Raw genomic sequence first — 25,910 nt, 5'->3', positions numbered from 1 at the left:
CCTGCCTCGGGGGTCACAAAAATCAACATATGCTTAATATATCCGCGGCCCGCGAAATCTCTCCGCATTTTACACTGGTAGATTCTGCCTAAGCATTTTTATGCCCCCCTTCGAAGAAGAGGGGGTATATTGCTTTGCACATGTCGGTCGGTCGGTCTGTCGGTCGGTCAACTTCATAGGAAGATTGATCATGACTCGCAGATGACCTCTATTGATTTTAAGGTCACTAGGTCAAAGGTCAAGGTCACGGTGACCCGAAATAGTAAAATGGTTTCCGGATGATAACTCAAGAACGCTTATGCCTAGAATCATGAAACTTTATAGGTAGATTGATAATGACTGGCAGATGACCCCTATCGATTTTCAGGTCACTAGGTCAAAGGTCAAGGTCACGGTGACCCGAAATAGTAAAATGGTTTCCGGATGATAACTCAAGAACGCTTATGCCTAGGATCATGAAACTTAACAGTTAGATTGATAATGACTGGCAGATGACCCCTATTGATTTTCAGGTCACTAGGTCAAAGGTCAAGGTCGTGGTGACCCGAAATAGTAAAATGGTTTCCGGATGATAACTCAAGAACGCTTATGCCTGGGATCATGAAACTTGATAGGTAGATTGATCATGACTTGCAGTTGACCCCTATTGATTTTCAGGTCACTAGGTCAAAGGTCAAGGTCACAGTGACAAAAAACATATTCACACAATGGCTGTCAATACAACGGAGAGCCCATATGGGGGGCATGCATGTTTTACAAACAGCCCTTGTTAAAATTAGCGATATAATTGGCTGTTGTTTCCCAATCTTCCAATTAAAATCGGTTTCATAAAATGTGTTTGGTATTTCGTATGCAAATGGTGCGGTTGTGAAGCGAAAATTAAGATTATTGAAATGACAAATATCAATCGAATTAACGACTGACATCATATGGTTTGATAGGAATAATGAAATGTGTTTGTCAACGAAAAAGACTACATTTAAGATACAAGAAAGACTTATTTTGTTTAGAAATGTGCACAGTGAATTTGTGTCACGGAAACCAGTGTTTCTGTTTACAAATTGGGAGTTCAGTCGACTTGTGAAGTAAAACATTTAGAAGAGGATCTTTCGAACATGGAAATAGACAAACAAGATTTGATTTATATGATAGTGGATCTGTGTATAATCAGATTCATATGCATATTCTGCTTTATTATGTTTGTCACGCTGTTCAGTTACTTGAAATAGCATGGAACTAAAGATGTGAAATGCAAGATATTGAAAGGTAAACAAATTATATATATTAATTTAACTCAGTTTAATACATCATTAACACAAGAAGAACACTCAAGTGTGTTTGTTTATATTTAGTCCATTAACCTTGTTTGTATATAACATTTTATAAAAAATTTGTATTGTTTTGTTTGTTTTCACCAAATGGTTAGTATTATTCTTTTATGTTAACATTCTCAAAATTCTTGTTTTATTATAGGCCCTATTTATCAAAAAAAATGTTGAATGACATCATTTTATGATTTATAAACAGATTGCAAAAAATATTTGTTCAAGATAAACTTAACAACAAATTGTTACATTAAAATTATGTGATAAGTGATTTTAATATTCAGTAGCAAAAAAGTAAGGAGAATCCAACTTAAGAAAGATGAATCTATTAAAAGAATATTCTACCAATGCCGTGAACAATCCCCTTGTTTATAACATGACTGCCGCTAAGTCTATTACTAGGCTATATAAGCAACCTATCAGAGAATAGGTCAGATACCTTATTTCAATATATGGCAATCCTAGTATTTTTCAAAAACAAACATGACAGGTAACCAATGTCAGATGGAAAAAGTTAAGGAAAGTTAGGTCAAGCTAATTGTTTGTCATGATATCTCTTTAAACCTCACGCCATATGCAAGTAGTGTTGCCATAATGATCGCAACATCTTGATGAATTATAATTCAATTTTTTGTCTCATAAACATTTACTTTGTTTAACAAACAACCTCTACAAAGTTATCATTCCTACTGCCTTTCGGCACCTCATGAACCTGAAAAACTCGTAACTTTATGTTTCCTCAGGCAAATATCTTCTTTGTAAAATAAACAATTTCTTCACCACGTTAACAATCCTGCTACACTCACTATAATGCCTCAAGAATGAAGTAATGTTCAGGTGATCTACGTCATTAGTTATTTTGCATATGTCATTAAATATATAAGTAACAGAAACTTTGAAACCTACAAACACTTTTTGGAATTTTGGAAAAAGATTCATGATTGAATGAAGGAACTTTCATTAATCTTGTAGAACATGCGTAGATTTGATCTTCAGCATCTAAAAATATGTGCAATAGAAAGAACGACAATATCTTTTGGAGAGATAAATGTACCTACGTTATAAGCAAAGGACCTGTGCTACAATTCCCAGACTTTTTAGTGTGTTTAGTTAACACGGTAGTAACGTTTTCCCTATATAAAAAATGCTCACCCTTCCAACTTTAAGCGCCCAGTGGGATTAGGCATAGAAAGAGAAAGTCACATGCTTGAGTACATTTCAACCCATGCGCATTGCACGCTTTTTTCGCATAAAAACAGTGGAGCGATACAGGGCCACCATGGCCCTCTTAGTTGTTTGATAGCTCAAACTGTTAACTTATTTTCTCACTGCATTGCCATTGGTTACAAGAAAATTGATCTAGGTCTTTATTGTCCCCTACCAGTTTCACCGGAGGGGACTTATGGTTTGCGCTCTGTGCGTCTGTGAGTCTGTCTGTCTGTCACACTTTTCTGGATCCTGCGATAACTTTAAAAGTTCTTCATATTTTTTCATGAAACTTTAAACATGGATAGATGGCAAGTTGGACATTATGCATGTCATTTCATTTTGTTCCTACGTCAAAAATTATGGTTGCTATGGCAACAAATAGACTAGAAATACTGCTGAAAATGGTGGTTTCTGGATCCTGTGATAACTTTAAAAGTTCTTCATATTTTTTCATGAAACTTGAAACATGGATAGATGGTAATATGGACATTATGCACATCATTTCATGTTGTTCTTACGTAAAAAATTCTGGTTGCTATGGCAACAAATTATTCTGACAATGGTGGAATTTCTGACAATGGTGGAGCTGGTAGGGGACATATATTGCTTGGCAATTAAGTCTTGTTTATTTTAATAACTGCTCAAAGTTTTGCAATAACTATCAACTAAAATAGTTAAAGTCTTGTACATAGATTTTATTCTTTACTAATTGCTGATCTAAATTCAAATGAAACTTTTTATTTGTCATGTTAACCCATTTATGCCTAACGTCTAGAAAAAAGGCCTTTGCAAGCAGCGTAGGTTAAATATATGGCTTCAAAGCGGCGCAATAGGGCCGGGCATTGTGTATCTGACAAACACATTACTTGTTTAATAATATTTATCTTAGTTATGATTGTCTTGCAACATCTGGGAAGTAATTGTTTTATGACACTATGTAACAACTCGTACTCTTTAGTCAGATGTGTGATATATCTAAATTATGCAGATCATACATTAAAACAGTGACAATTTATCATCAATATTTAATGTTTTCTAGCAAAAAACAATGGACATACCTGTAATTTGCACAGGGGAAAGACCTTGTTATTTAAGGCTAAAAAAACAATATTCCTGTCCTTATTTTCAGACAATACATATTTATATGCCTGTTAAAAAAAACAACAGGGCATATAATGGGAACACCATTGGCAGGTGGCAGACACTGGTCACTGCTCCATCCATGAGAACAATATCTGATTAATAATTCAGATAGTTTTTTATCATTTTCGTGTTTATGGGCATAATATCTCAAACCTGTTTGATAACCAGAAAGATTGCCTCATGCAGTACTAAATTATGGCCCTTGAATTAAAAAAAAAATGGCACAATTAGAATTGTCTGCTCTTTAACACAAACATTTTATATTGGATCAAAATGAAAATTGGTTATAATGTTTGTGGGGATTTATCTCTGCCAAGTCTGATAATCTACCAGATTTCATGATGCACTTCTGAATTATGTCCCTTGAATTACAAAAAAAAGTTATTGAAAACTTGTCCGAACTCCAAATAAAACAGTTTAAATCAGATCATCATTAAACTTGGTGATTATATGTTTGTGGGCACATTATTTCAGCCAAGTGCAACTACCATGACATGAAGCACTCATGAATTATGACCCTTTAATATAAAAAAAGGCCATATTTACCTTGTCATCCCTTAAACTCAACTGTATGGTCAACAAACTTGGTCAAATGTTTGAGGCCAGAGAAGCAAGACGAGAAATTTCTGCGAATAAGCAGATTTCACCTTTTCCAAGCTACTTGGGTTATTCTTAAGATAAAATTATTGCAAGGACAAATTTTCAGTGCCATTATTTATTTTACCACAAATAAATGCATCCAAGGCCGATAAATCTAACTTTGACCTTTGATTGTGAGTATTTTGTGACCAGTTGACACTCATGTTAATCAACACGTTGAAGTATGTATTTGTGATGCACATGCATAATTGTTTGTCTTTAATCAAATATGCTTTTGAATTATTAAAAGAAACATATACAAACCTTTAACTTACTGGTTTTTAATTATTAGCTAGGCGTTTTTGGAGAAAACCCGAGGTATTGTCATAGCCAGCTTGTCGTCCGCTGTCTGACGTCTGCTGTCCGCGTCGTGCTAAAACCTTTACATTGGCTCTAAAATCAAAGTGCTAAATCCACCAACAACTTTGAAACTTCATATGTAGATGCACCTTGATGAGTTCTACACCCCACACCCATTTTGGGGTCACTAGGTCAAAGGTCAAGGTCACTGTGACCTCTAAAAAAAAAAAAAAATCTGACAAGCTTTCATTTATTCAAAACTGCACCCGTAGCTGAGCATGGCACCCGTTATGCGGTGCTCTTGTTAATTTTTTATTAGCATTTTAAACTGTCCAGATTTCAATTGCTGTCTTGAGATGAATGTGTCATTCTGTCAATTTGCTTTGCTGATCATGTTCTTCTAGTTTTTAGTCCAGAATTAACTTAAATTGTTACACATATAGACAAGCAGATGCTAAGCAATTAATTTGTCTTTGGAATATGCAGGCTATAAATTTGTCATTAAAATTATGTCTGGCATAAATGATTTACTGATCATAGAAAAGTCATTTGAACAATGGGAAAATAATAATATACAATAATATATATGCACTTGCCAAACACATTGACCAAACGGCAAAAATGTAACATGGCCCTGTAACAATTAATTAAAGTATTGGTACCTTTAAATTTCCAACCCATTGTTTACTGCTATGAGGGTGATCAAATGTTCCCCTCTAAAATTTGGTTATTTATGACAACAACTTAAAAATAACTATCAAAATTGTATAAATGGTATCAGATTTCATTTGTCTATTACATAGAAAGACATTATCTGCAGTTTGGATTTAATAGGATCAAAAGACAAGTTGTAGAATAATGTATATAGGAGATTTATGTTGCTGATACGGTTGAAGTTTTGTGTGACTGATTACAGAAAAGAGCAATCAGTTTGAACTTTACACATTAACACAATTGTTAACAATTTGTTATGATTTGAGGACATGATTTTTTAAAACATGTTTTCTATATTTTTCGGCGTAAGCTGAATAAGCCAGCTTTTCACCCTGACTTGACCTTTGTAAGTGTCCAATAATACTCAAATAAAATTTCCCGCGGCTAGGTACGAATGAATACACTTCATTTATTCCATTGGCTGATTTGAGTATAACACCAGAACATTGGAAACATATCCGCGTCTTTGTAACACTGTTTTACTGCATGAAACAATTTTATCTCTAATGAAAAGGCCCAATAGATAGAACAGTTTTGCAATCAATTTTCGACATAAATACAGTTTGTGCGTTCACCTTTTATTTTCAGAGAATTACCAGCGCAAAAGCGTTTAACTAAAGGCTATGTTGTCATATTTAGTACTTACTTGCATTGCATTTCAACCCGCGAGGTTTCGGGTCAATACGCGGTCATTTTGTGAAAGTCAGAGTTTATATACAGTTCATCACCGGAGTTCGCAAAAGGGGTTGCGATCATTGTGTCTTACTGACAATAACGTAGTGACTGTAATGCATTGCATTCCAATCCGCAAGGTATCAAGGTCAGTTTGCGGTCAGTTGCAGAAATCTTTATATAAACGCCGTCTCGTAAACTTTGTGCACTTGAAGTCTGTTTTGATCAGAAAGATACTAAATAAAGATATTCGGCGATATTATTGTGGTATGTCAATCATCGATTTTTAATATGGTTTCAAAATTTGCATGATAAGGACCAATTTTGATAAAATTAATTAGAAATATTTATCCATTTAGACCAGTTTATTAAGCATGACCACAATAATTCGCTATACTATAATTATGCAATTAAATAAGATTCGAGTATTGCCGGCTGACCTATATGGACTCGTTTATTTTCATGTTTCTTGTGTTTTTCTATTCTGTAAATATAGATATCTGAGTAATAATATCACATAAAGCAAAATAAGCCACGAAATCTGGCGCAACACCCCGTAATTGATTTGCTTATGATGTAGCTAACAACTGCGCAGAAAAAAGGCATCCGCTACGTATCAATAAGTATCAAAATCTTATCAAATGAAAAAATAATGCATGTTGACAGTATTTTTCCTTGAGCTATTGTGATCACCTTTGTCCGTCGTCAATTGTGCGTCTTGCGTCATCAACATCTTCCATGTTAACACTCTAGAGGCTACATTTATTGTCCAATCTTCATGAGTCCAGCTCTGAAGCTTTGTCCCAATGATATCTTGGATGAGTTGGAAAACAGTTACGGTTGGTTAAAAAACATGGTTACAAGGTGGCTGAGTATTTTCTTTATATGGCGATAGTAAAACCTTGTTAACCCTTTAGAGGCCATATTTATTGTCAGATCATCGTGAAATTTTGCTAGAAGATTTGTCCCAATAATATCTTGGATAGGTTCAAAAATGGTTACGGTTGGTTAAAAAACATGGCTGCCTGAGGGGGCGTAGCAATTTTTCCTTATTATTTCTTTATATGGCTATAGTAAAACACTCAAGAGGCCGCATTTATTGTCCGAGCTTCATGAAGCTTGGTCAAAAGATTTGTCCCAATAAAATCTTGGATGAGTTCGAAAATGTTTCCTATTGGTTGAAAAACATGGCCACCAGGGTGCGGGGCAATTTTCATTATGGCTATATATTAAAAAATTGTTGACACTCTAAAAGTCACATTTTATATCACAATCTTCATGAAAATTGGTCACATTCGTTCTAATGATATCTTGAATGACGATTGTAAACCCTTGTTAACACTCTAAAAACCACAGATATAGTCCATATAGTTGGGCTTCACAGAACAAGTCAGTTCCTTTGTATTTCAGGTGAGCTTCATTGGGCCTGTCAGGCCCTCTTGTTTTAATTCACCCCCATGTGCAAACAATTTTGTTGGTTCCAGTTATTAACAGTATTTTGGATATCACGATTGCCCTCACAAAAGCTAAGTTACCGGTTGGAGCTTGCAGTTGCTAGAATATGTAAAAGGAAGGGAATTAAGAAGGCCTGAAGTGTAAATGCCCACTTGCAAGATGTCAATAAAAGTATTGGATCAACCAATCGGATACCAATATTGCATCCACAAAATAAATATTATAGAATTACAGAATAAGCATCTGTTGTGGAAGTGAGAGGCTTTCAGCACATCACTTGCTGTTCAGTCCGCATGTACATCCCTAAGCTTGTGTTTTGGACCTCTCTGATAGTTGAATGGGCTAAATATGTAGATAATTGGTGAGATAGAACTTTTTACTGTAATATGGTTTGTCAAAATTATGTGGGTTGATTTCTTCTGAAGAATATATAGTGTTTGTATTTTTAACTGCTCACATATGTCTGGTCTTTACATACCTTGTCATAAATTACAAACTCTTGACTGTTGAGGTAATACATTTTGCATGACAACTTAACAAAATAGCAATTACTATGGTTGGCTTGGCAAATAGTGTAATTAATGTGTCATTGACCTGCCAACAAATAGACAAAGTTGGTTATTTATATCTTAATTGGAGAATAGATCATCATTGTTGGGTGTCTATAACTTATTGATATTTGTGTTAGTGTGAACCCTACTTAGAAATTAAAGTTCATTATTTCTCTTCTCTATAATAGTAATATGAATACGTTTATACAAACATTAAAAATATTTTGTAAATATCTGTTTTCAGGCCAGTACCACCGAAACAATGAGAACATGGATTATTTCTACCAGCTAGAGGTCTGGAAGGGGAATATCAGTGGTGCTCTAAGGGTTGCTAGGCAAAGAGATGAACTCTCTGATTGGCTAGTGGCTATGGCCCCCATGGGTAAGTCTCTAAGGGTGGCTATGCTATGTGATGATTTCTTTGATTGGCTAGTGATGATGGCCCTCAAGCGTTAGTCACTAAGGTTGCTAGGCAAAGAGATGAACTCTCTGATTGGCTAGTGACTATGGTCCCCATGGGTAATTCTCTAAGGGTAGCTATGCTATGTGATGATTTCTTTGATTGGCTTGTGATGATGGCCCTCATGGGCTATTCACTAAGGGTTGCTAGGCAACGAGATGAACTCTCTGATTGGCTAGTGACTATGGCCCCCATGGGTAAGTCTCTAAGGGTGGCTATGCTATGTGATGATTTCTTTGATTGGCTTGTGACCCTGGCTCCCATTAGTCAGTCTCTAAGGGTTGCTAGGCAAAGAGATGAAGTCTCTGATTGGCTAGTGACAATATAACCCCCATGGGTCAGTCTCTAAGGGTTGTGAGGCAAAGAGATGAACTCTCTGTTTGGCTAGTAACAATATAACGCCCATGGGTCAGTCTCTAAGGGTTGCTAGGCAAAGAGATGAACTCTCTGTTTGGCTAGTGACAATATAACCCCCATTAGTCAGTCTCTAAGGGTTGCTAGGCAAAGAGATGAACTCTCTGTTTGGCTAGTGACAATATAACCCCCATTAGTCAGTCTCTAAGAGTTGCTAGGCAAAGAGATGAACTCTCTGTTTGGCTAGTGACAATATAACCCCCATGGGTCAGTCTCTAAGGGTTGTGAGGCAAAGAGATGAACTCTCTGATTGGCTAGTGATGATGGCCCCCATGGTCTCTAAGGGTGGCTAGGCTATGTGATGAACTCTCTGATTGGCTTGTGGCTATGGCCCCAATGGGTAGTCTCTAAGGGTTGCTAGGTAAAGAGATGAACTCTCTGATTGGCTAGTGGCTATGGCCCCAATGGGTAGTCTCTAAGGGTCCCAAAGCAAGGAGATAAACTCTCTGATTGGCTAGTGGCTATGCAGGCCCCATGGGTAAGTCTCAGGATGGCTAGGTTATGTGATGAAGTTTCTGATATGCTAGTGGCTATGACCCCATGGGTAAGTCTCTAAGGGTTGCTAGGCAATGCGTTGAACTCTCTGATTGGCTAGTGATTACGGCCCGCATGGTTAAGTCTCTAGGGTTGCTATGCTATGTGATGATCTCTCTGATTGGCTTGTGACTATGACCCCATGGTGAGTCTCTGAGGGTTGCTAGGCAATGTGATGAACTCTCTGATTGGCTTGTGACTATGACCCCATGGTGAGTCTCTGAGGGTTGCTAGGCAATGTGATGAACTCTCTGATTGGCTAGTGGCTATGCCTCCCATGGGTAAGCCTAGTATCTAGTTGGTGTGCCCCTGTTAGTTTGTTAGATTTGGAAGTCAATAAAATGAACTCTGATTGGCTATTTTCAATGACCCACAGAGTCAAGTCTCTGAGGGTTACTAGGCAATCACATGGATTAATTGATTATTCTTTGATATTCCTTTTGGCTATTCCAATAGATGAACTCTCTGATTGGCCAGTTGCTATTACTCCCATGGAATTATATGCCCTTGGATAAATTAATATTATCCTATAATGTGCCCAAACAGTCTGTTGTCATAAATGTTACTTTATTGGTACATGTACAGCAATCAGATGGATAATCTGATTGTTCTTTGATTTTCCTTTTGGCTATTCCAATAGATGAACTCTCTGATTGGCCAGTTGCTATGACTCCCATGGAATTATATGCCCTTGGATAAATTAATATTATCCTATTATGTGCCCAAACTGTCTGTTGTCATAAATGTTACTTAATTGGTACACAGTATAAGCATTCATATAACTATCTAACTATAGCATTAATCTTTTGAGATCTTAGGAGTTAATCTTTATTTTGGTCTACAACCTCCAATGCCAAATGCAACCTTACAGAAAAGGTCTATTTATTATAGTGTGTTCCATGCTTGATATCATGCTTCATCCATTGCTGAAATTACATACCACCTAACATTGACAAGAAAACATAATTCTTCTGGTCCGTTTATTACATAGATAATGTAATATTCTATAATATAAGGACCTGTTAAATGTTATTACCATTATGTTGTGATGTATGGTGAAAACATGGTACAGAACTCCTTAAAAAGCATATTGGAATAGACAATAGTCAATATCTTGAAGCATAGAACTATTATTGAGTATGTCTTGTGGGTAGAACTAGAACTTTCTGAAGAACCTGAGAACCCTTCTTGATAGGGAAATATCTTTGACCTTGTTATTGCCAGATTGATATTAAATGCCACACCATTTATACTGTGTACAATTTATTTTAAAGATTGTATGTTAAACTGTTATCAAAACAGGAAAACATAGTAGGAATTAGTTAACGGATAATAATAGTATAGAGCAGCTAGATTCGGCTTCTCCGAATAGGGTTTAAGTCCGGATACTTTCAGCCAATCATAAATAAGTTTACATGTCAACTCCCTTAAGTCATTATCTATGCATGAGCAGAAAGCGCGATGTTTCTTTTCCGGTTTTGCAAAATTTCAAGGCGCGGACATTTTGAAAGGCTAGAAAAACAATCACTTGTTCTGAAGGTAAGAATTTTCTTTAACGTTTTTACTGGGTATGCTAAGCAACATTGATAACATTATTTTCGAATAATATTTTTTAAATTAAACCATTGACAGCGTACACGTGAATTATGTTATGTATAGAGGTTACAGTCATAATTGACAAGTATAAATGTGACGTGACGCGATTTGTATGGGTATTATGTAGGTATCCGAAAGAGCCGACATAAAATTCAATAGTCGGATCTTCCGAATACCTGTTTTTTTGAATGAAACTTAATACAAATGTATGTACAAACTTGTACTCACATTAGCAATTGATATTCTATTGACCATTGGTCAATATAAATGGTTTTGAAATAAGGAAATCTTGTCAATTTATACCTTTCTAAGAAAATAAAACACTACACAAAAGTCAAATATTTAGATATTTCTATCAGCCTGGAGTGTTTCCTGACCCTGTTGCTATGTACTTGGTAAGTTGTTAAGACTCTGTATTTTACTTCTAGGATGAGTCGTCCACTAAAGTAGGACAAGACTGCAGTTGGAGCAGTAAAAAGTAAATCTATGTGCTACTTTAAGGCATCTAGGCTCTACAATGTACCAAGGTCAACGATGTTTGACAAGGTTAAGGGTTATTCCAGCATCGAATGCACTATGGGGCCACATACAGTTCTCACAGCTGCTAAGGAAAATAGGATAGTCGAGTGTCAGACACAAATGTCACGTATCGGTTATGGACGGACTTAATATGATTTGATACGGACTGTTTGCAAAATTGTAAAGAAAGATGGACGATCAACACCCGTCAAGATGGATTAAGTGTGAAAATTGTCAAATACGTTGGCATTATATGTGTGCCAACAGGCCGGAATATGAGTTGTTGGATGAGAAAGAAAGAGCAAAGATAGTGTTTGTTTGTGTAATGTGTGAAAGACATGATTGAAGTATCAGATGCAATTATAAGAAATAGTGATGCTTTTTAAGTATTATCACGTGATCAGGGCCCTCTCTTGCCGCCAGGGGAAGCCACCCACATTCCTCATGAGGGGGAATTTCGCGTCGTTTTGGGCCAAAAGGGGAATTTTAGAAGATCTTTTCACCAACCATTCATCACCTAAAATTGCTGTATTTTAATGTGATTTACATAAATATACATTTAATCAAAGGTTAGTAGCATGGTACAGGCTGGCAACATAGGTATAAAAGCATTTAAAAAAAAAATTTTTTGGAGGGGGAATTTTTAGCTGAAAAAGGGGGAAAAAGTATACTTTTTTATGGGGGAAGCCACCGATATTCGGCGGTAAAAAGTGCCAAAGAGGGCCCTGATGATTGACTGATTACTAGTATTTGAATGATGTACATGTACTGCAGTTGCGTTCGTGTTCCTGTTGATATCAAATATGTTTGACATGCTTTTTGAGTGTTTTTACTTAAACAATGGTGTAAAAAGCGTAGGTCATTTGACAAAAAAGCGTTACGTGACTGAAATGAAAAGTTTTAACATGAAATAATATCATAAAAGATTAAGCTAGTTTACAATATTTTCATACTAGTTAATATTGTCAGTAAAACTATATTTTATTTTTGTATAATGGACAGTCTCAAGAAAGAAGTGAATACAATTTGATAACGCTATGTTTAACTAAAGATTTGTCTGTGTTTTGAATCGTTTTTTTTTAAACCTCATATGTATCCGAAAGACCCGATGGTATCCGAACTTACCCGACGATAGTTACTTGATGGGTCCTTGACATTTTCATAAGAGTAACGCTGTGCAATATAGACGAAATGGATGATAAACACCTGCTTTAGGTAACCTGCTCATAATCGTTCGGCACATTCGGATATTAAAAAAACAATCGAAAATAGTCTTTAAAGTATCCGGAGACTGCCGACATCGCTCTAGCATGAAAATCAAAATTTATAATTCCCTAATAACTTTTTAAAATGCACATTATAACAAATTTAATATTACTTCATGGACTATTTTCATGTTTGTGTAAAATATAGACGTTCAGTAGCTCACAATCATCATTTGATTTTGTTGGATTTTTTTCAGTTCTGTAATACTCCCTTATCATGTTCTGCTTGATAACACATTTTCAAACAGTTTGGATCCAGATGAGATGCCACAGAACGTGGCGTCTCATCAGGATCCAAACTGTTTGCTATTCTGATAGTATTCTTTGAAACAAATCGAAGAAAATGCTCATTTTAAAAATTCTGCAGACGACATTTAAGCAGACGACAAATTTCCCAGAATGCAAAGTGTTACAGTTTATAACCATCTCAACCCATATGCATCCCAAGGTCTGCATCTGCATCTTTATTGCTTGTCATGAATTCCAACAATATCTACAGGTCTTGTTCTTGCAAACAGTTTCTGTAATACATTTTATGGAATGTAGTCCATGGCACTTTAGACACATGCAAATATGTGTCAGGTTACAAGAAGGTGAATCAATCAAGATTGCTTAAGATTAAATTTAGTTTGTTTCTTGGAGAACTGGGCTTAAAGCATTTGCATAAAACATGCTCCAAAATTAGCCTGTGCAGTCCACACAGACTTGTCAGGAAAATACTTTCTGCCTAATTGCCAATGTTTAGAAAAGCCTTTCTTGAAATGAAAAAAAAAATCATCAAAGCAGAAATTATTATACCCCCATTACCATTGGTAATGGGGGCTATATAGGAGTCACTTTGTCGGTCTGTCGGTCGGTCAGTTTGTCGGTCTGTCCCGAAATTTCATCCGATCTTCACCAAACTTGGTCACAAGTTGTATCTTGATGATGTATAGGTCAAGTTTGAATATGGGTCATGCCGGGTCAAAAGCTAGGTCACGGGGTCACTTAGTGTGTTTTAAACCAAAAGTTTGTCCGGACCATAACTATGTCATTTATCATTAGATTTTAAAATAACTTGGTACATTTGTTCATCCCCATGGGACGGTGTGTTGCGTGAAAAAAGTATGTCAATATCTCCAAGGTCAAGGTCACACTAGGAGTTCAAGGGTCAAATGCTTGTCCGGGCCATAACTTTATCATTTATTGTGAGATTTTAAAATCATATGGCAAATTTGTTCACCATCATGGGACGGTGTGTTGCGCGAAAGAATTACATCAATATTTCCAAGGTCAAGGTCACACTTTGAGTTCAAAGGTCAAAAATGGCCGTAAATGAGCTTGTCCGGGCCATAACTATGTCGTTCATTGTGAGATTTTAAAATCATTTGGCATATTTGTTCACCATCATTGGACGGTGTGTAACGCGAAAGAATTACGTCGATAACTCCAAGGCCAAGGTCACACTTTGAGTTCAAAGGTCAAAAATGGCCATAAATGAGCTTGTCTGGGCCATAACTATGCCATTCATTGTGAGATTTTAAAATCATTTGGCACATTGGTTCACCATTATTGGACGGTGTGTGGCGCGAAAGTATTACGTTGATTTTTGCAAAGTCAAGGTCACACTGTGAGTTCAAAGGTCAAAAATGGCCATAAATGATCTTGTCCCGGCCATAACAATGTCATTTATTGTGAGATTTTAAAAATACCTGGTACATTTGTTCACAATCATTGGACGATGTGTCATGGGAAAGAATTATGTCGATAACTCCAAGGTCTAGGTCACACTTGGAGTTCAAAAGTAAAAAAATGGCCATAAATAAGCTTGTCCGGGCCATAACTATGTCATTCATTGTGAGATTTTAAAATCATTTGGCATATTATTTCACCATCATTGGACAGTGTGTCGCGTGAAAGAATTACGTGGATAACTCCAAGGTCAAGGTCACACTTTGAGTTCAAAGGTCAAAAATGGCCATAAATGAGATTGTCCGGGCCATAACTATGTTGTTCATTTTGAGATTTTAAAATCATTTGGCACATTTGTTCACCATTATTGGACGGTGTGTCGCGCGAAAGAATTACGTCGATATCTGTAACGTCAAGGTCACAATGTAAGTTCAAAGGTCAAAAATGGCCATAAATGATCTTGTCCGGGCCATAACTATGTCATTTATTTTGAGATTTTAAAAATACCTGGTACATTTGTTCACAATCATTGGACTATGTGTCATGTGAAAGAATTATGTCAATAACTCCAAGGTCTAGGTCACACTTGGAGTTCAAAAGTAAAAAAATGGCCATAAATTTGGAGGGCATGTCATGCGAAAGAATTCAACAGTTCAAAGGTCGAAATGGCCATAAATGATAATGGCATTATAATTCTTAAAAATCGCTATAAATTTTATTCTCTTGTTTTGTGAAGACAGCATGCAAAATAGTCTGTGTCAATGCGGCACGTGGGGGTATACGTCACGTCTGTGACAAAGGTCTAGTTTTTCTTGAAAGCGTGTGATCACTGCACCGGTTAATCTGGGACAATTCTTTAAATTAAACACAATTATTGAAAAAGGAAATACAACTCTCCTGTTCAAATTGTCTGCAATTGGTGTTGTTGGAGTTGGTATTGTTTTAATGGGACAACAATCACTCTTTGGGATTCCAATCAATATAATAATATGATATATAAATGGTAATCAGTCTTTGATTTACTTTATGACAATGTTTCATCAATAAACAAAGAGCCAATAACAGTGTTAAACACATCAGAAAAAGGACGTTTATTGTAAATATTAATCAAAGTATTTGACAGGGGGTAATATGAAAAAGTATTAACCTAATAATATATAAATCACATACTATTTCCATGAACAAGCTTATTATTTTCAAGGCACCCATAATCATGCTGCAAACATCATTTTATAGCAAGGTCATGGTCATACATTTAATTCAATACATTAACCTCAGCTCTACAATAACAAACCAGTTCCTGTTTTAATTTTACAATCTTTTAATTAAGAAAACTCGTTCAAGGCCTAGCTATCTTTTTCAGAATCCGTTGCTTTATTGCTGTGTTGCGTCAGTCTCTGAAGATTAATGTATTTTGGCCATGCTCTGTGAAAAAGGGGTTTAATGCATGTGTGTAAAGTATTGTACCTGATTAGCCTGTGTATTCTACACAGACTGATCAGGGACGACACTTTCCGACTAAACTTTTAGTTATTTTGCAAAGAAGGGACTTTATTTGAACGAAAAATATCATAAAAGCGGAAAGTGTTGTCCCTGATAAGCCTGTGCCAACTGTACAGACTTATCTGGGATGACACTTTATGCACATCAAGTGACCTCATTTTGAACTTGAAATTTCCGAGGTAATACCTATTGCTTCATTACTTTGATACTTGCATGGATGTTATCTATAAACACTCTAATACAACCATCTCACCAGTGACGTCATTTTTACCTGGACTTTCTGTTGCAGTTAGACTACTCCAGAGAGTCTGAACTCTCCATAACCTGAAAATAAAGTTTTTTGTCTATCATCAATACTGCTTGCTACAGGCTATATTTGATACTTGCTTTGAACATTATCAAAACACCATCATCACTAGAACTCATTTTGACCTCCACAGATTATATCTAATTTTTAAAGTAGACTAATTTGGAAGTTTGAAGGTTAAGAAGGTTGAAATCATGGTTAACTCAGGTTGACCTTTCTCTTATTATCAATATTACTTTGTAACAAGAAATATCTTTTAAAAAAGGTATACAGCGTTGATTGTGGTTGGAGTTTATGAAAGGTAAAGAGTTCAATGAATGAGATCAAGGATAGCGAATGTCTTTTTATGTGCAGTTCTTAGCTGCATCACACGCAGTTCGGGATGTTACGCGGAGTTTTTGCGGCTTATTTTACATTATTACATATTGCTGGTCATAAACCTATAGATACAAAACAGAAAACCAAAAGAATAATGGAAGTGAAATTAAAACATATGAGTCAACCAGCCACACGCAAAGTATCTGTACATATTTTAAATATTTATATGTGCGTTCTTCGAACAAACCTGTTTTAGTGGTTTGACAGGCATTGCTATTTGATTTGAGTATTAACAGTATCGAGAATCATCACGCTCATGCTTAATACATTAGTCAATATGGTGGAATAATTCTTGTTAAATTAATTAAAAATAATATTTATTATTGTATTGTTGAAAACACATTAAGAATCTATTATTGACATACCATAATTATATCGCTGGATATCTTCATTTAACATCTTTCTGGTCTAAAAAAAATTCCAGTTCACATAGTTCACGCTATAGCGTCTTTATTATATAACGCAGCGATGACCTGTATATAAACTCTGACATTCACACACACCGTGAACTGACGAAGGTGTAGAATCTACGCACAAATTGTATTGATGTGAAGAGTTGAGTGTAAAACTGTTCTATCTATCATGCCTTTTCATAAGAGATAAAATTGTTTCATGCTGAACACGCAGTAAAACAGTATTAGAATGACGTGGCCATGTTTCCAATTTTCTGGTGGTATTCTCAAATCAGCCAATGGACTAAATGAAGTGTATTCATTCGTGGGTAGCCGCAGGCATTTTTATGAATGTAATCTAAAGGTCACCTAAGGTCAAAAGTGACGTTATAAACAGCTACCCCGAAAAAGCTATGATACTTAATTTCAGTACTAAGCAATACACAACATCTTAATCTGAAAATATTAAGGTTACACACTAGTATTACAAGAAGCTCTTGTATCACAGTGATTTGTTTCAAGAAGTATCTCCTTAATTACTGGACAGGACTGCAAAGATATAGCTTCATTTTCTGTCTTCATTGTATGAGTACTACAATTTTTACAATTTGTCTGTCATTTTATGTGTGAGTCTGTATGTCTGTGACTAAACTTTAACCATGGCCAATACTTTTGCAATATTGAAGATAGCAACTTGATATTTGGCATGCATGTGCATCTCATGGAGCTGCTCATTTCGAGTGGTGAAAGGTCAAGTTCTAGGTCATCCTCAAAGGTCAAATATGTGTCTTCAAAGCGGCGCAATAGGGGGCATTGTGTTTCTGACGAACACATCTCTTGTTTTTCAACGTTCTCATCCAAAATTTAATAACTAACTAATTGAATTGCTAGTAATGTAAAATATTTATAAAAATATTATTAACCAGGTTTTCCAAAAGAAAAAACTGGTTATTAGATTTGCGAAAGCTGGCTGGCTGGCGGGCGGAAAAAGCTTGTCCGGGCCATAACTATGTCGTTCATTGTCAGATTTTAAAATCATTTGGCACATATGTTCACCATCATTGGACAGTGTGTCGCGCGAAAGAATTACATCGATATCTCCAAGGTCAAGGTCACACTTTGAGTTCAAAGGTCAAAAATGGCCATAAATGAGCTTGTCCGGGCCATAACTATGTAATTCATCGTCAGATTTTAAAATCATTTGGCACATTTAGTCACCATCATTAGACGGTGTTTCTTGCGAAAGAATTACGTAGATATCTCCAAGGTCAAGGTCACCATGACTAAAAATATATTGATTTTGAGACAAGGGGTTAATTGTGATGAACAATCAGTAGCTATGCACATTTTGAGTTATAGTTGTCTCCCTTTATCAGACTTTTTTTTATGTCCCCCCACCACTATAGTGGGGGACATATTGTTTTTGCCCTGTCTGTTGGTCTGTTTGTTTGCCCCAACTTCAACATTTGCCATAACGTTTGCAATATTGAAGATAGCAACTTGATATTTGGCATGCATGTGTGTCTCATGGAGCTGCACATTTTGAGTGGTGAAAGGTCAATGTCAAGGTCATCCTTCAAGGTCAAAGGTCATATATATGGTTTCACAAACACATCACTTGTTTTATTGAAAACCTGGTTTTGTGACAATTTTGTCCCTTGTTTTTATTATATTAGATTTATGCAATTCTCAAACAATTTCTGTACATATGGCAGGGCTATAGATAACAAGCGTATTTGCGTTATTACGCAATTAAAATAACCGAAAAACAAACGCAAATAAAAATTTAATCACGTAATTTCAGTAAAAAAAACTTGCGTCACGAAACACAATTCTTACAAACACGGGGCGTACTTTTTAAACTGGTTATTTTCCATACAAAAATGTACCGGATAGTTTATAAATAATGCCGTCCTACGAAGAAAAGAAGGCAGTCTTTCCAGCAGTTATCAATCTTTGTGGTATTATTGTAATTATACCCCCAATACCATTGGTAATGGGGGCTATATAGGAGTCATTTTGTCGGTCTGTCCGTCTGTCGGTCTGTCCCGAAATTTCATCTGATCTTCACCAAACTTGGTCACAAGTTGTATCTTGATGATGTATAGGTCAAGTTTGAATATGGGTCATGCCGGGTCAAAAACTAGGTCACGGGGTCACTTAGTGTGTTTTGAACCGAAAGTTTGTCCGGACCATAACTATGTCATTAATCATAAGATTTTAAAATAACTTGGTATATTTGTTCACCATCATGGAACGGTGTGTTGCGGAAAAAAAGTATGTTGATATCTCCAAGGTCAAAGTCACACTTGGAGTTCAAGGGTCAAATGCTTGTCCGGGCCATAACTTTATCATTTATTGTGAGATTTTAAAATCATTTGGCAAATTTGTTCACCATCATGGGACGGTGTGTTGCGCGAAAGAATAACGTCAATATCTCAAAGGTCAAGGTCACATTTTGAGTTCAAAGATTAAAAATGGCCATAAATGAGCTTGTCTAGGCAATAACTATGTCGTTCATTGTGAGATTTTAAAATCATTTGGCACATTTGTTCATTATCATTGGAAGGTGTGTCGCGCGAAAGAATTACGTTGATATCTCCAAGGTCAAGGTCACACTTTGAGTTCAAAGGTCAAAAATGGCCATAAATAAGCTTGTCCGGGCCATAACTATGTCATTCATTGTGAGATTTTAAAATCATTTGGCATATTTGTTCACCATCATTGGACAGTGTGTCGCGTGAAAGAATTACGTCGATAACTCCAAGGTCAAGGTCACACTTTGAGTTCAAAGGTCAAAAATGGCCATAAATGAGATTGTCCGGGCCATAACTATGTTGTTCATTTTGAGATTTTAAAATCATTTGGCACATTTGTTCACCATTATTGGACGGTGTGTCGCGCGAAAGAATTACGTCGATATCTGTAACGTCAAGGTCACAATGTAAGTTCAAAGGTCAAAAATGGCCATAAATGATCTTGTCCGGGCCATAACTATGTCATTTATTTTGAGATTTTAAAAATACCTGGTACATTTGTTCACAATCATTGGACTATGTGTCATGTGAAAGAATTATGTCAATAACTCCAAGGTCTAGGTCACACTTGGAGTTCAAAAGTAAAAAAATGGCCATAAATTTGGAGGGCATGTCATGCGAAAGAATTCAACAGTTCAAAGGTCGAAATGGCCATAAATGATAATGGCATTATAATTCTTAAAAATCGCGATAAATTTGATTCTCTTGTTTTATGAAGACAGCATGCAAAATAGTCTGTGTCCATGCGGCACGTGGGGGTATATGTCACGTCTGTGACAAAGCTCTAGTTATTCGTAGACACGTCCAATTTCTACTTTCATTTTCAAGGTATTCAACTCAAAATGACACGAAAACAGGGTGCATCACTTTGAACAGCCATAACTTCATCAATTGTGCTGCAATTTTCACACACTCGGTCTTATTCAACGTAAAAATGAATGAACTTTGATCAGAAATTCAGTAAATGTTTGTTGTTATGTACAGGTACCTTTTTGAATTCCATTTGTATAAATAATATAGTAACCTTAGTAGATTATTATATTAGATATGTCATTCCCTAAATTATCCAATTGATTTAAAAAAACGGCGGTGAAAACCCCAATTAAGCTCAAAAGAAGGGGGTGAAAATTTGTGTTAAAACTCTATTGAATTTACAAAAACCCTATTGTTGTAAAAAACAGAGGTTGATTACCCAATATACCCCAAAAGTTATCTATAGCCCTGATAAGGATTTAACATGTTGCCATTATTGCATTACTCTCAATTTGACCTGTGGTTTCATTTGAAATGTGGACATTTGTGTGCAAAGCTCCATATCTATGAATATTACTACAAGGTCATTTCATATGTGATCATTGTTTAATGGCTATTATTAATACTCGTTGTTTTTTCAGCGTCATTTGAGACCTGGACGTCAGTGTGTGAGGACTATGCCATACAGCTGGAGACAGACGGACAGTACCACAAGGCTGCCAGCTACTTCCTAGCCTGCCACAAGGTTTATGAGGCCATTCGGCTCTTCAAGAGACACAAACTCTTCAAGTAAGCAGCCATCTTGTAACGAGTAGTTTGGATTATGAAGCCAATTCAGCTACAATAGAATGCTCTGAGAGTCTTCTTGTTTACGGGTGTTCGTTCATTGGTGTCTGTCCAAGTTTGTTTGTCTATTAGGGATTTTGTCTAAGATTTTGTTTATTATGCTCCCCCCCCCCCCCAAAAAAAAAATTGGGGGGAGCATAATTATAGTCGCCGCTTCGTCTGTCCGTGTGTCCATCCGTGCACAATTTTTGTCCGGGCTATTTCTCAGCAACTAATGACCGGAATTCAATTAAACTTTATGGAAAGCTTCACTACCAATAGGAGATGTGCATATTATCAGCCGGTTCTGGTCGGATGATTTTTCACAGAGTTATGGCCCTTTGAAATTTCCATTTACTGTACATATAGTGCAATTCTTGTCCGGGCTATTTCTCAATTTCTCAGCAACTAATGACCGGAATTCAATTAAACTTTATGGGAAGCTTCACTACCAAGAGGAGATGTGCATATCATCAGGGGGTTCTGATCGGATGATTTTTCACAGAGTTATGGCCCTTTGAAATTTTCCATTAACTGTACATATAGTGCAATTCTTGTCCGGGCTATTTCTCAGCAACTAATGACCGGAATTCAATTAAACTTTATGGGAAGCTTCACTACCAAGAGGAGATGTGCTTATTATCAGCCGGTTCTGGTCGGATGATTTTTCCCAGAGTTATGGCCCTTTGAAATTTTCCATTGTACATATAGTGCAATTCTTGTTCCGGGCTATTTCTCAGCAACTTATCACGGGAATTCAATGAAACTTTATGGGAAGCTTCACTACCAACAGGTGATGTGCATATTATCAGCCGGTTATGGTCGGATGATTTTTCACAGAGTTATTGCCCTTTGAAATTTTCTTTAAACTGTACATATTGTGCAATTCTTGTCCGGGCTATTTCTCCCCAACTACTGACTGGACTTCAATGATGCTTTATGGGAAGCTTAACTACCTTGAGGAGATGCGCATGTTATTAGTGGGTTCTGGTTAGATGAGTTATGGCCCTTTGAAATTTTTAAGTTGCTAAGCCATCCATCGTATTATTTTGTCCAAAGTTATGCCCTTCAAGACATTTCCTTTAATCTGAATATATAGTGCAATGTTGTGACAAAAAAAACTTTGGGGAGCATCACCCGTCTCCGACGGTTTCTTGTTTATAGGACTGTTTACCTCTGATATATAAAGGCACAATTGGTGAACTAAAATCTTCAAATAAGCCTATGGCTAGAATCTTTCATAATTTTTGTCAAGAAAGATCTATATGAAAGTGGTAAGTACTAGTAGTAATTATTGCACAAAGGATATCAATTTAAGATTTTTTTTACAAATAAATTGATTTTTTTCAATTGCTATACCTACTTCTTCTGTGAATGAATTGGATTTGATGATAATTTCATTAAATGTGTACAGATAAAAGGCTCTATGAAGATAATTCACATTTTAAAATTGATACGCCCGGCTTTCAACAGTATGAGTCTTCTGTACTGTTTGCAATACTGGCAATACTCTGTGGTTGCCATTTAACCGTTTACCACTAAGATACGAATTTTGATGCATTTGTAGTCCCATAGAAAGATAAATTTATTTAAAGACTTTTCTTACTAGATTCAAGTTGTAAAGGCTTCATTTCTAACACTTAGATACTGATGAGCAGCAAACAGCATAAAACTTGAACAGACTGCTAGTCTCTTGAAGGCTGTTCTGGTTTTATGCTGTTTGCACAGAGCAATTTCACTTTGCTTCTGAGACCGGAAAGTGTTAATAAAAACTGACTAAAGCTATTGTTTAATGATTAATGCTTTAGCTGGAAAAACCAAGTAAGAGAAATTATAGACTCTTAACCTTTGGTTTTTAAGTACTTAATGTTGCCATTGAGAAACATGAATCTGCCACAGCCTTAGGTGTAAAACTCATGTTAACCCTTTGCATGCTGGGAAATTTGTAGTCTGCTAAAATGTCGTCTGCTGAATTTCTTAAATTAGCATTTTCTTCATTTTTTTCAAAGAATACTATCAGAATAGCAAACAGTTTGGATCCTGATGAGACGCCACGTTTTGTGGCTTCTCATCTGAATCCAAACAGTTTGCAAAGGCCTTCAAAATTTTGTTCCAGCACTGAAAGAGTTAAGCAGCATTTAGTAGCATGTCACTGAGAAGAGTAAGGTTTCAGGGTTTGTAAGTGAATTGTTCGTTGTGATGAAATATTAATTCAAATTGTATGAAGATTTTGACACAGAAGTTTCAAGGTCATTCAGTGTTTATGTAAATTGAACGCTTTTGGCCATCTGCGCAAATACATCAACTCTTTATTGTCCCTTACCGGTTTCACCGGAGGGGACTTATGGTTTTCGCCCTGTGCGTCTGTGAGTCTGTCTGTTTGTCACACTTTTCTGGATCCTGTGATAACTTTAAAAGTTCTTCATATTTTTTCATGAAACTTGAAACATGGATAGATGGCAATATGGACATTATGCATGTCATTTCATTTTGTTCCTACGTCAAAAATTCTGGTTGCTATGGAAACAAATATAATTTTTTTTTATTTTATTTCAATGGTGGAATTTCTGACAATGGTGGAGCCGGTAGGGGACATATATTGCTTGGCAATAATCTTGTTCTAAATAAAATATGTCTTTGCCTTGAAGCAGTACAGCAGAAATAGTAAGGTGATGTTGACACGAATTTCGCCTTATTCTTTTCTGTGCTTCATTGTTCGCCATGGCATAGTGGATATGGTGTCCACCTTGCGACAGGGAGGTCACAGGGTTTGATCCCCACTTGATATTTGGCATGCATTTGTATCTCGTGGAGCTGCACATTTTGAGTGGTGAAAAGTCAAGGTCAAGGTCATCCTTCAAGGTAAAAGGTCAAATATCATTGTATTTTTCTTTCCTAAAACTTTACCCTTTGTTAAAGTTTGGTCACAATTTTTTGAATATTGAAGATAGCAACTTGATATTTGGCATGCATGTGTATCTCATGAAGCTGCACATTTGCAGAGTGGTGAAAGGTCAAGGTCATTCTTCAAGGTCAAAAGATAAAAAATACCATCCCAGGGAAGTAATAAGCTTTAAAAAGGGAGATAATTTCTAAACCTGCCAAATGATGTATTGAAATTTTATTTCAAAGCGGCGCAATAGGGGGCATTGCGTTTCTGACAAACACATCTCTTGTTTCAACTTTGTAAACAGTTTTGTAGGGTCAGAAGACTTAATGGCAATAGAAAATGTCTGTATTTGTTGAAATAACAATTGTATATCTCTTATTTATGTTCAAATTTATCAATATTGTTAACAGACACTGTATAAATGTTATGCAATTGAATCCAGGTATTTTGAAATACAACTCAATACATTGCAAGCACAATCATTCCAAGTAAGTAGAAGTTGAAAGATTGAACAAAATATTACATATCATTTCAGTCACACATTGAAATTTAAAGATGTACTTAAGCCTCCAAGCTGTTTCAAGTGAATCATACACATGTAATTTAAATAGAAAACAGATACCTAAGGCCAGAATCAATATGTTTATAGCATTTTTAAATAAAACACACAGTTTGTTAATATATTTTCCATTGTAACAACAGATGAGACAAATATATTTCATATTTACAATAAAATAGTTAAGAATACTACTGACAATGTTCATATAAACCCTTTGGATAGCCGAATATTTGGGCATTACAAATGCCTGCAATGTGTAATGTGGGTCAGTCAGATTGTCGGTATGTAGATACGTGTTTCATCTCGCTTTCACATATTTCATCAGATTAACAGCAAACTAAATGAAAGTTATATCTGCCAATGTCCAATAAGCAATTCACATCAGATAAGCCGATCACATCACTAATAAACCAATCAATTCAGATTAGCCAATCACATCAGATTAACCAATCATAGCAGATTAACCAATTACAGCAGATAAACCAATCACAGCAGATTAATCAATCATAGCAGATTAGCCAATTACAGCAGATTAACCAATCACAGCAGATAAGCCAATCACAGCAGATTATGCCAATCAAATCAGAGTAACCAGTCACATCATAGTAACCAATCACAGCAGATAAGCCAATCACATCAGATTAACCAATTACATCAGATTAGCCAATCCTAGCAGATTAACCAATCAAATCAGAGTAACCAATCACATCATAGTAACCAATCACAGCAGATAAGCCAATCACATCAGATACACCAATTACATCAGATAAGCCAATCCTAGCAGATTAACCAATCACATAAGATTAGCCAATCCTAGCAGATTAACCAATCACAGAAGATTAACCAATCACAGCAGATTAGCCAATGAAAGCCGATTAATCAATAACAGCAGATTAGCCAATCACAGCAGATTAACCAATCTCAGCAGATATTTGTTAGTTTTAGTATACCCTAGCATGTTCATACACTTTACCAAACAGAACAGTAGCACATTGGGTTTTGTTAGTTTATGTAAGATCATGTGAGGATTTTATTATAACATTTTGCAGAAGGTTGATCTGGTTTCAGATTGATTGACAGCTTTACTGCTTTTGCACATGTTCAGAAATGGTCTTAGCATAAATAACATTCTGTGTCGCTTTGGAACAGGTGGGTTTGTGTGTGTTTTATTACCGGTCTGCTTTATTGACGTATTAATTTACTGATGGATCTTTCATGTCTGTTATTAAAAATGTGTGTGTACATACTGACCAATTTACACCTTTTGATAAATTTTATAACAACATTTTATATTTTGCT

The 25,910-nt window shown here is 36.0% G+C and overlaps 1 protein-coding gene across 1 annotated transcript in view; it reads left to right on the top strand.

Annotated features, from left to right (window-relative positions):
- The window catches only part of LOC127871572 (gem-associated protein 5-like), a 202,335-nt gene that overhangs the window by 108,159 nt on the left and 68,266 nt on the right, over positions 1 to 25,910 (top strand). Inside the window, exons 19-20 of the mRNA XM_052414633.1 lie at positions 8,253 to 8,390; positions 20,979 to 21,126. Of these exons, the coding sequence (XP_052270593.1) occupies positions 8,253 to 8,390; positions 20,979 to 21,126 (286 nt within the window). The remainder of the gene's footprint in view (positions 1 to 8,252; positions 8,391 to 20,978; positions 21,127 to 25,910) is intronic.

Source organism: Dreissena polymorpha, chromosome 3 (assembly GCF_020536995.1).
Source record: "Dreissena polymorpha isolate Duluth1 chromosome 3, UMN_Dpol_1.0, whole genome shotgun sequence".
Classification (NCBI taxonomy): domain Eukaryota; kingdom Metazoa; phylum Mollusca; class Bivalvia; order Myida; family Dreissenidae; genus Dreissena; species Dreissena polymorpha.
This window is presented reverse-complemented; position numbering and strand designations above follow the sequence as displayed.